The sequence below is a fragment of the Ranitomeya imitator genome, chromosome 2, assembly GCF_032444005.1.
Source record: "Ranitomeya imitator isolate aRanImi1 chromosome 2, aRanImi1.pri, whole genome shotgun sequence".
In the NCBI taxonomy this organism is placed as follows: Eukaryota; Metazoa; Chordata; class Amphibia; order Anura; family Dendrobatidae; genus Ranitomeya; species Ranitomeya imitator.
In genome coordinates, this window is record NC_091283.1 from 655,064,418 (window position 1) to 655,081,271 (window position 16,854).

Sequence of the window (16,854 nt, forward strand, 5' to 3'; positions counted from 1 at the left end):
CCCATCAGGTTTAGAGATTAAGAATAGCGGAGAATAAAAGCCCGTCTTCTCCTGATGTTTTGGTACTTCTTCAATAACCCGCTTTGTAAGCAATTGTTGGATCTCTAATTCTAAGGCCTGTTGTTGGGCCGGCGTGTCCAGTGATGTTATCACAAAATGATTTGGTGGAGTTCTCAAAAATTCTAATTTTAATCCTGACTCAACCACCCCCATTATCCAGGCACTAGAAGTAATCTTTTCCCATTTTTCTGAGAAGAACTTTAGTCTTCCCCCTACTGGTAGATCAGTATTATCTGTAATTACGTCTACGTCTTGAGAAAGATGGAGGGTTCTTATAGTATCCACCTTTCTTCTTTTGATCCGATGTTTCCCAGTCGCGATTATTTCCCTGCTGGTCTGACTGGAATCTTCTGAAGGGCATGCGTCTCCGGAAGGCATTCCTAAAAGTGGGATTAAATGTTTTAGGGAATCCCTTTTTTCTGTCTTCTGCCTTTGCCAGGATGTCATCCAGCACCGGGCCGAATAGGTACTCACCCCTACATGGAATGGAGCACAATTTAGCTTTTGCCTGAGCATCCCACTTCCAGGTCTTCAGCCAAAGTGCCCGTCGGGCTGCGTTTGAGAGACCCGCCGATCTTGCAGCCAATTTCAGGGAATCAATCGATGCATCCGCTAGATAAGCCGCTCCTTCCCTGATCTGAGACAGGGAGTTTAACAATTTATCCCTGGGTACTTTTGCTTTAAGCTGCTCCTCCAGCTGAGTTACCCAGACCATAACTGATCTTGCCGTACAGGTGCCTGCGATTGCGGGCTTAAAGGCTCCAGATGATGCTTCCCACACCTTCTTAAGGAGCATGTCAGCCTTCCTGTCTGAAGGATCTTTAAGGAGTCCTACATCCTCCAATGGTAGCGAGCCTGTTTTCGAGGTAGAGGCTACTGCCGCATCTATTTTTGGGATCTTCATCCACTGGGATAAGGTGTCATCTTCAAAGGGGTACCTTCTTTTTGCGGCCGAAGGTAAGAACCCTTTATCCAGTTTGTCCCACTCCCGTTTGACCAGATCTTTAATGGTCTCTACTACCGGGAAAGCTTTGCGACTTCTCTGGCTCAGCCCTGCGAACATGATTTCCTGGGTTGTCTTAGGCTCTTTACTCTCAGCTACACCCATCGTCGCACGGACTGCCTTAATTAAAGCCTCCATATTATCTGTGGCAAAGCAAGGCCTTCCTTCCTCATCTGAGGAGGATGGTGATGAACTCTCCGAGCACTCGCCCTCTTGCAATGAAGGGCTGGAATCGGATACCATATCCATACTAATTTTCTCATGCCGTTTAGATTTAAGAGAAGATTTTATCTCTTCCCTGATTACTTCCCTCAAATCCGATACACGAAGTGGGGCCTCTTCCTCTAACGTGCGGCATATACACGTCTGACATAATCTCTTTACATAGGTGTCAGGTAGTGGTTCCATGCATAATGCACACTGCTTATGTTTGGATTTTGAGACCTTCTTCCCCTACAATAAAACATAGTATAGAAGACAATTGTATCAGCCAGTGGCTCAGATATAACACTCACCACTGCTGATGAAATTAGAGTACCGGTTTCTGAGGGGGTGAGGTGCGATGTGGCGTGCCAGGATCCTGCTGCCCGCGTGCCACATCTCCACTCTGAGATCTGCTGCTGCTCCTTTGCTGCTCTCCTTTTCGGTGTTCGGCGTCTCCTGTGGAAGACATATCGCCGCACACCACTCACCAAGCGCTGCCTTCTTTTCAAAGGTCCCGCGCTCCTCCTCCCGGCCTCCTCCGGAAGTCATTAGCTCACTTCCGGGTCATAAGCGCCGACCTGCTCCCGCAGTGTCGCGCGCGTGTGGACGACCCAGGGCGGCGTGCCTTCCCCTGGGAACGCCACCTCAGCGTTCAGCTGCTCCTTGCCAGACGAGGGGGGAAGCTGGACACAGAACTTCCCCCGACGCTGCTTCCGGGCCCCCGACTCTGCCGTTCTCACCTGGACACCGCACAGAGGCTTAGCGGACCCGGGTAGGTGAAACGACCTGTAGGCTCCCGCCGTCCGGACAGGAACCCAAAACTGGAGGGCGAGGGGGACCGCCCCTTTTTAACCTGTAGGTTCCTGTCCGGAAGGTGGGCGGATCCCCTCTCTCTCGTTGTGGGTGCTGTCGTGGCGATAGGAAAACTGGTCTTACGCCTTTAAGACCAGGGAATACTGGTCATGTGCCTTTAAGAACAGAAAATACCGGAAACACGCCTTTAAGACCAGAGAATACTGGTCGTGTGCCTTTAAGACCAGGGAATACTGGTCATGTGCCTTTAAGAACAGAATACGGGAAACGTGCCTTTAACCCCTTTCTGCCATTAGACGTACTATTGCGTCCATGTGGGGTGGGCTTTACTTCCCAAGGACGCAATAGTACGTCATATGCGATCGGCAGCGCTCACGGGGGGAGCGCCGCCGATCGCGGCCGGGTGTCAGCTGTTTATCGCAGCTGACATCCGGCACTATGTGCCAGGAGCAGTCACGGACCGCCCCCGGCACATTAACCCCCGGCACACCGCGATCAAAGATGATCGCGATGTGCCGGCGGTACAGGGAAGCACCGCGCAGGGAGGGGGCTCCCTGCGGGCTTCCCTGAGCCCCCCGCAGCAACGCGATGTGATCGCGTTGCTGCGAGGGTCTCACCTCCCTCCCTGCTCCCTCCAGCCCCGGATCCAAGATGGCCGCGGATCCGGGTCCTGCAGGGAGGGAGGTGGCTTCACAGAGCCTGCTCAGAGCAGGCACTGTGAAGCCTGCAGCGCTGCATATCAGATCAGTGATCTGACAGAGTGCTGTGCAAACTGTCAGATCACTGATCTGTGATGTCCCCCCTGGGACAAAGTAAAAAAGTAAAAAAAAAAAATTTCAAATGTGTAAAAAAAAAATAAAAAAAAATATTCCAAAATAATGAAAAAAAATAATAAAAATATTATTCCCATAAATACATTTCTTTATCTAAATAAAAAAAAAAAAACAATAAAAGTACACATATTTAGTATCGCCGCGTCCGTAACGGCCCGACCTATAAAACTGGCCCACTAGTTAACCCCTTCAGTAAACACCGTAAGAAAAAAAAAAAAAAAACGAGGCAAAAAACAACGCTTGATAATCATACCGCCGAACAAAAAGTGGAATAACACGCGATCAAAAAGACAGATATAACTAACCATGGTACCGCTGAAAACGTCATCTTGTCCCGCAAAAAACGAGCCGCCATACAGCATCATCAGCAAAAAAATAAAAAAGTTATAGTCCTGAGAATAAAGCGATGCAAAAATAATTATTTTTTCTATAAAATAGTTTTTATCGTATAAAAGCGCCAAAACATAAAAAAATGATATAAATGAGGTGTCGCTGTAATCGTACTGACCCGAAGAATAAAACTGCTTCATCAATTTTACCAAACGCGGAACGGTATAAACGCCTCCCCCAAAAGAAATTCATGAATAGCTGGTTTTTGGTCATTCTGCCTCACAAAAATCGGAATAAAAAGCGATCAAAAAATGTCACGTGCCCGAAATTGTTACCAATAAAAACATCAACTCGTCCCGCAAAAACCAAGACCTCACATGACTCTGTGGACCAGAATATAGAAAAATTATAGCTCTCAAAATGTGGTAACGCAAAAAATATTTTTTGCAATAAAAAGCGTCTTTCAGTGAGTGACGGCTGCCAATCATAAAAATCCGCTAAAAAACCCGCTATAAAAGTAAATCAAACCCCCCTTCATCACCCCCTTAGTTAGGGAAAAATTAAAAAAATGTATTTATTTCCATTTTCCCATTAGGGCTAGGGTTAGGGCTAGGGTTAGGGCTAGGGTTAGGGCTAGGGTTAGGGCTAGGGCTAGGGTTAGGGCTAGGGTTAGGGCTAGGGCTAGGGCTAGGGTTAGGGTTAGGGCTAGGGTTAGGGCTAGGGTTAGGGCTAGGGCTACAGTTTGGGTTGGGGCTAAAGTTACAGTTAGGGTTTAGATTACATTTACGGTTGGGAATAGGGTTGGGATTAGGGTTAGGGGTGTGTCAGGGTTAGAGGTGTGGTTAGGGTTACTGTTGGGATTAGGGTTAGGGATGTGTTTGGATTAGGGTTTCAGTTATAATTGGGGGGTTTCCACTGTTTAGGCACATCAGGGGCTCTCCAAACGCGACATGGCGTCCGATCTCAATTCCAGCCAATTCTGCGTTGAAAAAGTAAAACAGTGCTTCTTCCCTTCCGAGCTCTCCCGTGTGCCCAAACAGGGGTTTACCCCAACATATGGGGTATCAGCGTACTCAGGACAAATAGGACAACAACTTTTGGGGTCCAATTTCTCCTGCTACCCTTGGGAAAATACAAAACTCGGGGCTAAAACATTTTTTGTGGGAAAAAAAAAGATTTTTTATTTTCACGGCTCTGCGTTATAAACTGTAGTGAAACACTTGGGGGTTCAAAGTTCTCACAACACATCTAGATTAGTTCCCTGGGGGGTCTAGTTTCCAATATGGGGTCACTTGTGGGGGGTTTCTACTGTTTAGGTACATTAGGGGTTCTGCAAACGCAATGTGACGTCTGCAGACCATTCCATCTAAGTCTGCATTCCAAATGGCGCTCCTTCCCTTCCGAGCTCTGCCATGCGCTCAAACGTTGGTTTCCCCCAACATACGGGGTATCAGCGTACTCAGGACAAATTGGACAACAACTTTTGGGGTCGAATTTCTCCTCTTACCCTCGGGAAAATACAAAACTGGGGGCTAAAAAATAATTTTGGGGGGAAAGATTTTTTTTTTTAATTTTCACGGCTCTGCGTTACAAACTGTAGTGAAACACTTGGGGGTTCAAAGCTATCACAACACATCTAGATGAGTTCCTTAGGGGGTCTAGTTTCCAAAATGGTGTCAATTGTGGGAGGTTTCTACTGTTTAGGTACATTAGGGGCTCTGCAAATGCAATGTGACACCTGCAGACCATTCCATCTAAGTCCTCATTCCAAATGGAGCTCCTTCCCTTCCGAGCCCTCCCATGCGCCCAAACAGTGGTTCCCCCCCACATATGGGGTATCAGCGCACTCAGGACAAATTGGACAACAAATTGTGGGGTCGAATTTCTCCTTTTACCCTCGGAAAAATACAAAACTGGGGGCTAAAAAATAATTTTTGTGGGAAAAAATTTTTGTTTTATTTTTACGGCTCTCCATTATAAACTTCTGTGAAGCCCTTGGTGGGTCAAAGCGCTCAGCACACATCTAGATAAGTTCCTAAGGGGGTCTACTTTCCAAAATGGTGTCACTTGTGGGGGGTTTCTACTGTTTAGGTACATTAGGGGCTCTGCAAACGCAATGTGACACCTGCAGACCATTCCATCTAAGTCTGCATTCAAATGGCACTCCTTCCCTTCTGAGCCCTCCCATGTGCCCAAACAGTGGTTCCCCCCACATATGGTGTATCATCGCACTCAGGACAAATTGGGCAACAAATTTTGGGGTCCAATTTCTCCTGTTACCCTCAGGAAAATACAAAACTGGGGGCTAAAAAAATAATTTTTGTGGGAAAAAAATTTTGTTTTATTTTTACGGCTCTGCATTATAAACTTCTGTGAAGCACTTGGTGGGTCAAAGTGCTCACCACACCTCTAGATAAGTTCCTTAGGGGGTCTACTTTCCAAAATGGTGTCATTTGTGGGGGGTTTCAATGTTTAGGCACATCAGTGGCTCTTCAAACGCAACATGGCGTCCCATCTCAATTCCTGTCAATTTTGCTTTGAAAAGTCAAACGGCGCTCCTTCCCTTCCGAGCTCTCCCATCCACCCAAACAGTGGTTTACCCCCACATATGGGGTATCCGCGTACTCAGGACAAATTGTACAACAACTTTTGGGGTCCAATTTCTTCTCTTACCCTTGGGAAAATAAAAAATTGGGGGCGAAAAGATAATTTTTGTGAAAAATTATGATTTTTTATTTTTACGGTTCTACATTATAAACTTCTGTGAAGCACTTGTTGGGTCAAAGTGCTCACCACACCTCTAGATAAGTTCCTTAGGGGGTCTACTTTCCAAAATGGTGTCATTTGTGGGGGGTTTCAATGTTTAGGCACATCAGTGGCTCTTCAAACGCAACATGGCGTCCCATCTCAATTCCTGTCAATTTTGCTTTGAAAAGTCAAACGGCGCTCCTTCCCTTCCGAGCTCTCCCATCCACCCAAACAGTGGTTTACCCCCACATATGGGGTATCCGCGTACTCAGGACAAATTGTACAACAACTTTTGGGGTCCAATTTCTTCTCTTACCCTTGGGAAAATAAAAAATTGGGGGCGAAAAGATAATTTTTGTGAAAAATTATGATTTTTTATTTTTACGGTTCTACATTATAAACTTCTGTGAAGCACTTGTTGGGTCAAAGTGCTCACCACACCTCTAGATAAGTTCCTTAGGGGGTCTACTTTCCAAAATGGTGTCACTTGTGGGGGGTTTCAATGTTTAGCCACATCAGGGGCTCTCCAAACGAAACATGGCGTCCCATCTCAATTCCAGTCAATTTTGCATTGAAAAGTCAAATGGCACTCCTTCGCTTCCGAGCTGTGCCATGCGCCCAAACAGTGGTTTACCCCCACATGTGGGGTATTGGCATACTCAGGACAAATTGTACAACAATGTTTGGGGTCCATTTTCTCCTGTTACCCTTGGTAAAATAAAACAAATTGGAGCTGAATTACATTTTTTGTGAAAAAAAGTTAAATGTTCATTTTTATTTAAACATTCAAAAAATTCCTGTGAAGCACCAGAAGGGTTAATAAACTTCTTGAATATGGTTTTGAGCACCTTGAGGGGTGTAGTTTTTAGAATGGTGTCACACTTGGGTATTTTCTATCATATAGACCCCTCAAAATGACTTCAAATGAGATGTGGTCCCTAAAATAAAATGGTGTTGTAGAAATGAGAAATTGCTGGTCAACTTTTAACCCTTATAACTCCCTAACAAAAAAAAATTTTGGTTCCAAAATTGTGCTGATGTAAAGTAGACATGTGGGAAATGTTACTTATTAAGTATTTTGTGTGACATATCTCTGTGATTTAATTGCATAAAAATTCAAAGTTGGAAAATTGCGAAATTTTCATAATTTTCGCCAAATTTCCGTTTTTTTCACAAATAAACGCAGGTACTATCAAATAATTTTTACCATTGTCATGAAGTACAATATGTCACGAGAAAACAATGTCAGAATCACCAGGATCCATTGAAGCGTTCCAGAGTTATAACCTCATAAAGGGACAGTGGTCAGAATTGTAAAAATTGGCCCGGTCATTAACGTGCAAACCACCCTTGGGGGTAAAGGGGTTAAAGACCAGAGAGTACTGGTCATGTGCCTTTAAGGGACTGGTCAGGTACTTCCTTACCCGGGTACTAGAGTCGATGTGCCCCTTTAATGCAAAAAAAGTCACCCCAGTGTGAGCTGGCTGGGTGGACAAAGATGGCCACCGGGAGTTGCAAAGTTGATAAAATCTCACAGAGAGCGAGAAGCGCCAAATCGGGGGGCGGAGCCACGGACACGATGTTGACTAGGCCCAAGCTGGGGCCTAAATTTCTGTAGCCGGCGGGGTCTTGTGCCTTTAAGAACAGAGAATACGGAAAACGCGCCATTAAGACCAGAGAATACTGGTCATATGCCTTTAAGACCAGGGAATACTGGACATGTGCCTTTAAGAACAGAGAATACTGGTCGTGTGCCTTTAAGACCAGGGAACTGGTTGTGTGCCTTTAAGACCAGGGAATACTGGTTGATAAAATCTCACAGAGAGCGAGAAGCGCCAAATCGGGGGGCGGAGCCACGGACACGATGTTGAATAGGCCCAAGCTGGGGCCTAAATTTCTGTAGCCAGCGGGCGACACCAGCGGAGCGTTCCAGGCGAGACTTCCAGGATGCGACCTACGTATCGGCCGAAGCCGGGGGCTAAATTTTTGCAGCCGGCCGGAGCGTTACCTCAGAGAGGTGGGCCACAGGGAAGTGGCTGAGGCTGCCTGTCAGCATGTGCATATCCCTCTGAAGATGGATCCACTCACCATTGATGCGCGTCCCGGCATGGAGCCGCCGCGGATGTGGGTTTCAGCGCTGTTCTGTGCAGCGTGGACGGTGCAGGGATAAACCGCAATCCATCATCCGTTTGTTAGGGAGGTGGAGAGGAACCGTCCGCCTCCTTGTGCCATCCGCTTTCACAGTGGTGGACAGTGGGGGCTGCTCGGACGCCATAGAGAGGGGCCTCTGTACAGCCACGGAGTTCAGTCCGGGTGGACAGGGCCAGTTGTCCGGCATTAGGCCTGGCTCCAGGAGAGGATACATGGAGGCGACACTCCATGTGGTCGCCTGCTGCTGGTGTGGGGAGATCGGGACCATGAAGGAACCGTCGCCCCTGAAGTGAGCTCAGGCATGGCTTCCCACGTCGCAGGAGAGGGTACGGGGAGGTATACTCGCCGTGCTCGCCTGTTGATGGTTCGGGGGAGATCGGAACCTTGAAAGGAACCGTCGCCCCCTTCACTCCGTTAATTAAAAAATAAAAATTTACAGAAAAGTAAACAATAAAATAAAAACGTTGGGGTCTAAAACAGACCTGTGTGCCTCCTACAGACACTAAGCAAGAACTGGTTAGCTGAGAGCCAGCAGGAGGGTGTATACTGCAGGGGAGGAGCTGAGAGCCAGCAGGAGGGGGTATACTGCAGGGGAGGAGCCGAGAGCCAGCAGGAGGGTGTATACTGCAGGGGAGGAGCCGAGAGCCAGCAGGAGGGTGTATACTGCAGGGGAGGAGCCGAGAGCCAGCAGGAGGGTGTATACTGCAGGGGAGGAGCTGAGAGCCAGCAGGAGGGTGTATACTGCAGGGGAGGAGCTGAGAGACGGCAGGAGGGTGTATACTGCAGGGGAGGAGCTGAGAGCCAGCAGGAGGGTGCATACTGCAGGGGAGGAGCTGAGAGACGGCAGGAGGGTGTATACTGCAGGGGAGGAGCTGAGAGCCGGCAGGAGGGTGTATACTGCAGGGGAGGAGCTGAGAGCCAGCAGAAGGGTGTATACTGCAGGGGAGGAGCCGAGAGCCAGCAGAAGGGTGTATACTGCAGGGGAGGAGCTGAGAGCCAGCAGGAGGGTGTATACTGCAGGGGAGGAGCTGAGAGCCAGCAGGAGGGTGCATACTGCAGGGGAGGAGCTGAGAGACGGCAGGAGGGTGCATACTGCAGGGGAGGAGCTGAGAGACGGCAGGAGGGTGCATACTGCAGGGGAGGAGCTGAGAGACGGCAGGAGGGTGCATACTGCAGGGGAGGAGCTGAGAGACGGCAGGAGGGTGCATACTGCAGGGGAGGAGCTGAGAGACGGCAGGAGGGTGCATACTGCAGGGGAGGAGCTGAGAGACGGCAGGAGGGTGCATACTGCAGGGGAGGAGCTGAGAGACGGCAGGAGGGTGCATGCTGCAGGGGAGGAGCTGAGAGACGGCAGGAAGGTGCATGCTGCAGGGGAGGAGCTGAGAGACGGCAGGAGGGTGCATGCTGCAGGGGAGGAGCTGAGAGACGGCAGGAAGGTGCATGCTGCAGGGGAGGAGCTGAGAGACGGCAGGAAGGTGCATGCTGCAGGGGAGGAGCTGAGAGACGGCAGGAGGGTGCATACTGCAGGGGAGGAGCTGAGAGACAGCAGGAGGGTGCATACTGCAGGGGAGGAGCTGAGAGACGGCAGGAGGGTGCATACTGCAGGGGAGGAGCTGAGAGACGGCAGGAAGGTGCATGCTGCAGGGGAGGAGCTGAGAGACGGCAGGAAGGTGCATGCTGCAGGGGAGGAGCTGAGAGACGGCAGGAAGGTGCATACTGCAGGGGAGGAGCTGAGAGACGGCAGGAAGGTGCATGCTGCAGGGGAGGAGCTGAGACGGCAGGAAGGTGCATGCTGCAGGGGAGGAGCTGAGACGGCAGGAAGGTGCATACTGCAGGGGAGGAGCTGAGAGACGGCAGGAAGGTGCATACTGCAGGGGAGGAGAGAACTTTCTTTGTATCACTTAGTGTCAGCCTCCTAGTGACAGCAGCATACACCCACGGGCTGTGGTCCACAATGAGGCGAAGGAGAAAAATGCTGTGTGACAAGTCTCCTACTTAATAACCCTTTAAAGGAAACCTGTCACCCTGTTTTTGCGATATGAGATAAAAATATTGTTCAATAGGGCCTGAGCTCTGCTTTACAAGAGTGCCTTTATTATCCCGATTCCCCACCTTTGCAGAGAAAATACTGAAGTAATCTCGTCGCTTTCTGCTGTCAATCACCCCGGTCTGGTCCTTCCGTCCCAGAGCCATAACTTTTTTATTTTTCCGTCAATATGGTCATCTGAGGGCTTATTTTTTGCGGGACGAGTTGTACTCTTGAAAGACACCACTGGTTTTACCATGTCGTGTACTAGAAAATGGGAAAAAAAATTCCAAGTGCGATGAAATTGCAAAAAAAAAAGTGCAATCCCACACTTGTTTTTTGTTTGGATTTTTTGCTAGGTTCACTCAATGCTAAAACTAACCTGCCATTATGATTCTCCAGGTCATTACGAGTTCATAGACACCAATCATGTCGAAGGTTCTTTTTTATCTAAGCGGTGAAAAAAAATTCCAAACTTTGCTTTAAAAAAAAAAAAAAAGAAATTGCCCAATTTTCTGTTACCCATAGTGTCTCCATTTTTCGTGATCTGGGGTTGGGTGCAGAGCTGACGTTTTTAATGACACCATTATGGTGCAGATACGTTCTTTTGATCGCCCGTTATTACATTTTAATGCAATGTTGTGAGCTCCAAAATAACGTAATTCTGGCGTTTTGACTTTCTCGCTACACTTTTTAGCGATCAGGTTAATCCTTTTTCTTATTGATAGATCGGGCGATTCTGAAAGCGGAGATACCAAATATGTGTAGGTTTGATTTTTATTGTTCTATTTTGAATGGGGTGAAAGGTGGGTGATTTAATCTTTTATATATTTTGTTATACTTTAAAAAAAAAAAAAAAGTTTTTGAATTTTGGCATGCCTCAATAGTCTCCATTTGAAGCTAGAAGCTGCCATAACTCGATCGCCTCTGCTACATAGAGGCGATGCTCAGATCACCTCTATGAAGTAGAATTACAGCATTGCATTGAGCGCTGACCACAGGGTGGCGCTCATAGCAATCTGGCATCGACAACCATAGAGGTCTCAAGGGGGTCACCAATGCACGCATTTCCGGCTGGATTCCCTTGTTAACCCCTTCATGACCTTGGGATTTTCCGTTTTTCCGTGTTCGTTTTTCGCTCCCCTCCTTCCCAGAGCCATAACTTTTTTATTTTTCCGTCAATTTGGCCATGTGAGGGCTTATTTTTTGCGGGACGAGTTGTACTTTTGAACAACATCATTGGTTTTACCATGTCGTGTACTAGAAAACGGGGAAAAAATTCCAAGTGCGGTGAAATTGCAAAAAAAAAGTGCAATCCCACACTTGTTTTTGCTTGGCTTTTTTGCTAGGTTCACTAAATGCTAAAACTGACCTGCCATTATGATTATGATTCTCCAGGTCATTACGAGTTCATAGACATCAAACATGTCTAGGTTATTTTTTATCTAAGTGGTGAAAAAAAATTCCAAACTTTGCTAAAAGAAAAAAAAAAATTTGTGCCATTTTCCGATACTCGTAGCGTCTCCAATTTTCGTGATCTGGGGGTCGGTTGAGGGCTTATTTTTTGCGTGCCAAGATGACGTTTTTAATGATAGCATTTTGGTGCAGATACGTTCTTTTGATCGCCCGTTATTGCATTTTAATTCAATGTCGCGGCAACCAAAAAAACGTAATTCTGGCGTTTTGAATTTTTTTTCTTGCTACACTGTTTAGCCATCAGGTTAATGCTTTATTTTTATTGATAGATCGGGCGATTCTGAACGCGGCGATACCAAATATGTGTAGGTTCGATTTTTTTATTGATTTATTTTGAATGGGGCGAAAGGGGGGTGATTTAAACTTTTTTTTTTTTTCACATTTTCTTTTTAGTTTTTTTTTTTTTTTTTTTTTACTTTTGCCATGCTTTAATAGCCTCCATGGGAGGCTAGAAGCAGGCACAACGCGATGGCCTCTGCTACATAGCAGCGATCTTATGTTCGCTGCTATGTAGCAGAAAATCAGGTGTGCTGTGAGCGCCGACCACAGGGTGGCGCTCACAGCTACCGGCGATCAGTAACCATAGAGGTCTCAAGGACCTCTATGGTTACTATTCAGAAGCATCGTCGACCTCCGATCATGTGACGGGGGTCGGCGATGCGATCATTTCCGGCCGCTCGGCCGGAAGCGGTAGTTAAATGCCGCTGTCTGCGTTTAACAGCGGCATTTAACTAGTTAATAGGCGCGGGCACATCACGATTATGCCCGCGCCTATTACGGGCACATGTCAGCTGTTCAAAACAGCTGACATGTCCCGGCTTTGATGCGGGCTCACCGCCGGAGCCCGCATCAAAGCGGGGCTTCTGACCTCGGACGTACTATCCTGTCCGAGGTCAGAAAGGGGTTAAATGCCGCTGTCACGAGTTTAACAGCGACATTTAACTAGTTAGTAGGCGCGGGCGGATCACGATTCCACCAGCGCCTATTGTGGGCATATGTCAGCTGTTCAAAACAGCTGACATGTGGCGGCTTTGATCTGGGTTCACCAGGGGTTCTGCCATCGGACGTACTATTCCGTCCGATGGCAGAAAGGGGTTAAATACTTTTCATTTTCCATACTAGAAGATCAGTGATAAAACACGGATGGTAAAACTTTACCCCTTCGTGACGGAGCAAATTTTGACCTTCTTAATGACCAGGCCACATTTTTTAAATCTAACTAGTGTTACATATTGTACTTCATAATAAGGGTAAAATGTCTTCAGTATGACTTGCATATATTTATGAAAATATAAAAATTTTTATAAAATTTTGTGATTTTCCAACTGAATTTTTATGCAATAAATCAAAATTGTTATACCACACAAAATAACTAAATAAGATTTCTCACGTCTATTTTACATCTGCACAATTTTTAAAACATTTTTTGTTGTTAAAAGTCGACCAACATTTCTCAATTTTCCAACAAAATTCACAAAACTATTTTTTTTAGGGTCTATATGACGGAAAATACCCAAAAGTGACAACATTTCAAAAACTGCACCTCTCAGAGACCTCAAAACAACAGTCAAGAAGGTTTATTAACCCTACAGGTTCTCCACAGGAATTAATGGAATGTGAAAGGAAAAAATGAACATTTTACTTTTTTGACAAAAATTTTGTTTTAGCCCCAAATTTTTTACTTTCCCAAGGGTAACAGGAGAAATGGACCCCAATTTTTTGTGCAATTTCTCCCGAGTATGCCAAAACCCCATATGTGGGGGAAAACTACTGTTTGTGTACACAGCAGGGCTCAGAAGGGAAGCAGCACTATTTGACTTTTTGAACGCAAAAATGACTGGAACCAAAAGTGGACGCCATGTCGTGTTTCGATAGCCCCTGATGTGACTAAACAGTGGAAATCCCATGCACACGACCCTATTTTGGAAACTACATCCCTCAAAAAATGTATCCAGGGGTACAGTAAGGTTTTGTAACCCAAAGGTACTACACAGAAATTGATAATATTAGGTAGTTATATTGAATATGTCGTTATTAGTGTTGAGTGCAAGTGCTCGATACTCGAGTTTGCATCAGGATGCTCGGGTATGCACCAAGTACTGCAGGTGTACGACCCCGATGCAAACTCAAGTAGCGAGCACTTGCACTCAACACAGTCATATCACATAACACTAGCCCAACCCTAGCCTTAACAATAAAGAATGAAAAAATCAAAAAAATCTGACTAATGGGAAGACGCAAGGGGGTGACATACTAATTTTATTGGCTTTTGATCACTGTAATGGGGTCTATGATCAATATGAACCAGTAAGAAAAATCCCTGCTGTTGCCGGCCAGAAGATCTCAGCGAGCGCACTGCACATGTGCCCACCATTTTTATTTTCCCCATGAAGTGTTGGTGGAGGGCCAGTGACAGAGCTGGAGGGACACGGGATGGTGGAGGTACCGGTGGATGACTTGGTGACTTCATTTCTCTCTCATCTGACCTGTATATCAGAAGAGAGAGATGTTTTGAATAGCAGGCACACTTTTTTTTTACGTGATCGTCGTTATTCATTGAATAATGGCAATCACATGATCGGAGACTGGAAAAAAAGGCCCTGATTTTTTTTCTCCAGGGTCTCAGCTACACCTGGTAGCAGAAGTGACTGAGAATTTCCGACGCTGGAAGGTACTATACCCTTATTCCTGATAGTTAAAAACGGCAGTGAGGGAATAATGCCCCTTAATGGCCGCCATTTTAATGCGTATCGGCAGTTGTTAAGGTGTTAAAACACTTGACCAAACAAGGATGACACTCGGATCTAAAACACTGATGACACTAGAACCAGTTTTTACATATGTGAAAACTAAAAGGAATTCTGCATGAAACCTTATAATGGAATGGTCTTTCAGATATCCGCTCACATGCTACAATCATTGTGCTTGACAGTCTAATTTGTATGGGGCACCAGCATGATTTCGGACTGCCAATTGCATTGCTCTCTCGGAGGCAAGCCGCTGGCAGACACGACTGTCTGTGGCACTCACACACAGAATACAAGAGTGCTCACTATTGTGCCCACAAGATCACAGTAGTTTATATGTATTGTACTGGCTGCCAAGAACATACTCAGAACTATTGCCATGTTTTTTATGCATTAACAGTATAATTGGTAAGGGCAATGCCACTGCACTCCTGATCACCCACTGTTCAGGGACACTGCAACACAACTCCACTGAAGCTTAGCTAGCAATTAGGATTATTGGGGGTCAGCATATGAAGTTACCATATTTCTCAGTGGGACACCGAAATAAGACAGTCACAGAGGGAGTGCATAAGCTCTCACTTGCTATATTACCGTTTCTACAATAATCACGGAGCCAACCACTGCCCTTTAGTGGACAGCTTTAAGCCCACTTCCTTTGGTCAAAACAGACACCAAGTAAAAGTTAAAACTGCTGCATTCTGACCTCCTCCAAATGTCAGTTACATCTTATGGAAGTGAGAGTGAAGCAGCGCAACAATGGAACAGATTGACTACAGGGCTTACGTGACATAACATCAAGTGATCCACGGTGCCAATGTCATAGGAATGGTGTCGGCATTGGAGGAGAGTACAGACTGTTACTTTATAATTGGGAATATAACAGTTGAGAAGTGGTTGTATGAGGACAAGCCCTTTAACGATTGGAAAGAAAACATTAAAGATCAATCTAGACCTGCCCCACAGCTTCTCTTTTATTAAAAAGCTTTCTTACAACATTAGCCAAAAACACGCTGTAAAATATGCAAAAGTTCAGCACTCAGCTGTGCACGAAAATGAGCTTTGTAATCCACAGCAAAGAGTTTTGGGAACGTTGCTGGGTACTGAACATATGTCAATGTTAAAAAAAATCCCACAACACTGTTATATGCTAAAATACATAGTGTATTAAAAGTCTGGGTTTCATTGGGAAAAAAAAGTCTTTAAACACCCCCCAAAAAAAACATTTTAGAACACACTCACCTTGATGTCTGCGATTAGTGCATCTGGGTCATGAATGCCATCAGGAAGGCACTTCTTGTGTGGAGGAAGAGATTCAAGCTTCTTAACAAGGCAATGTAAACCTTCAATCTCAAACCATGTCAAGCAATGGGGCATACTTGGAGGTGAGGGTGGTGTAGGCAGAGATGGCGGCGGTGTAAGAGGCCTGTGTGCTGCAGGTATTCTGGACATAAGAAGCCTCTCCTCATGCCGCTGCCGTGATCTTTCCCTCTGTCGTCGTTCCCGTTCTCTCCGCCTTTGTATCTCTCTCTCCACCCTTCTTCTTTCTCGCTCTTTTTTACTCAAACCTTCTTCCTCCTCCCAGTCTTGATCTGAAGAGTCATCATACTCGGATGATGAGGATGAGGAGGGCGAGGAAGAGGAATTTGAAGAAGATGTTGATGATGATGATGATGAAGACGAAGAAGAAGATGATGACGGTGTTTCTGGTCTTCTCCGACCATTTAGCTCCAAATCTGAGGATAGAAAGAAATAAAACAAAATTAACTAAAATGAGGTTAATAAAGATTGGTGCCAACGCAGGCAAAATGCTGGAGCCTTCTAGGGTCAAACAAAAACTTTCTTATGCATCAATAAAACACAACTGAATAAGTGTGACTGCAGTTTTTTACATGAATTACCTGGCCCCTGGCATTTACCCAGTCCTGTACAAGGTCAAGTCTGTGACCTAGACTAGGTCTAATAGCCCCACACATTCAGGTGAGCTTTGCATGCCATTCTAGTGAGCACTGGGCCCCAGTGTTGGGTCCCCCAGCAATTGGATATTTATCACTTACCGTGTGTACAGCCAATAAAAGTCAATTGCATGGAAAACCCTTTTAGGCTATGTGCACACGTTCAGGATTTCTTGCAGAAAATTCCAGAGAATTCCGGACATTTTCTGCAAGAAATCCGCAAGAAAACCGCATGCGTTTTTGCCACGATTTTGCCGCGGTTTTGATGCTGTTTTTTCCGGACACTTCCCAATGCATTTTGGAGTGGGAAATCCGCAAAAAAAACGGAAAATTAATGAACATGCTGCGTTTTTTGCCGCCATGCGTTTTTTTCCGCGAAAATCATGTGCACAAAACATGCGGAATTCATTCTAAATGATGGGATGCTTATTGTATGCGTTTTTTTGCGGTTTTATAGCGTTTTTATCGGTAAAAACCGCGAAAAAACCACAACGTGTGCACACAGCTT

General features: G+C 46.0%; 1 protein-coding gene across 14 annotated transcripts in view; it reads right to left on the reverse strand.

Annotated features, from left to right (window-relative positions):
• The window catches only part of KDM2A (lysine demethylase 2A), a 185,707-nt gene that overhangs the window by 117,139 nt on the left and 51,714 nt on the right, over positions 1–16,854 (reverse strand). For all 14 annotated transcript variants that reach the window (XM_069752937.1, XM_069752929.1, XM_069752925.1 and 11 more), the window contains exon 12: positions 15,634–16,127. In XM_069752937.1, the coding sequence (XP_069609038.1) occupies positions 15,634–16,127 (494 nt within the window). The remainder of the gene's footprint in view (positions 1–15,633; positions 16,128–16,854) is intronic.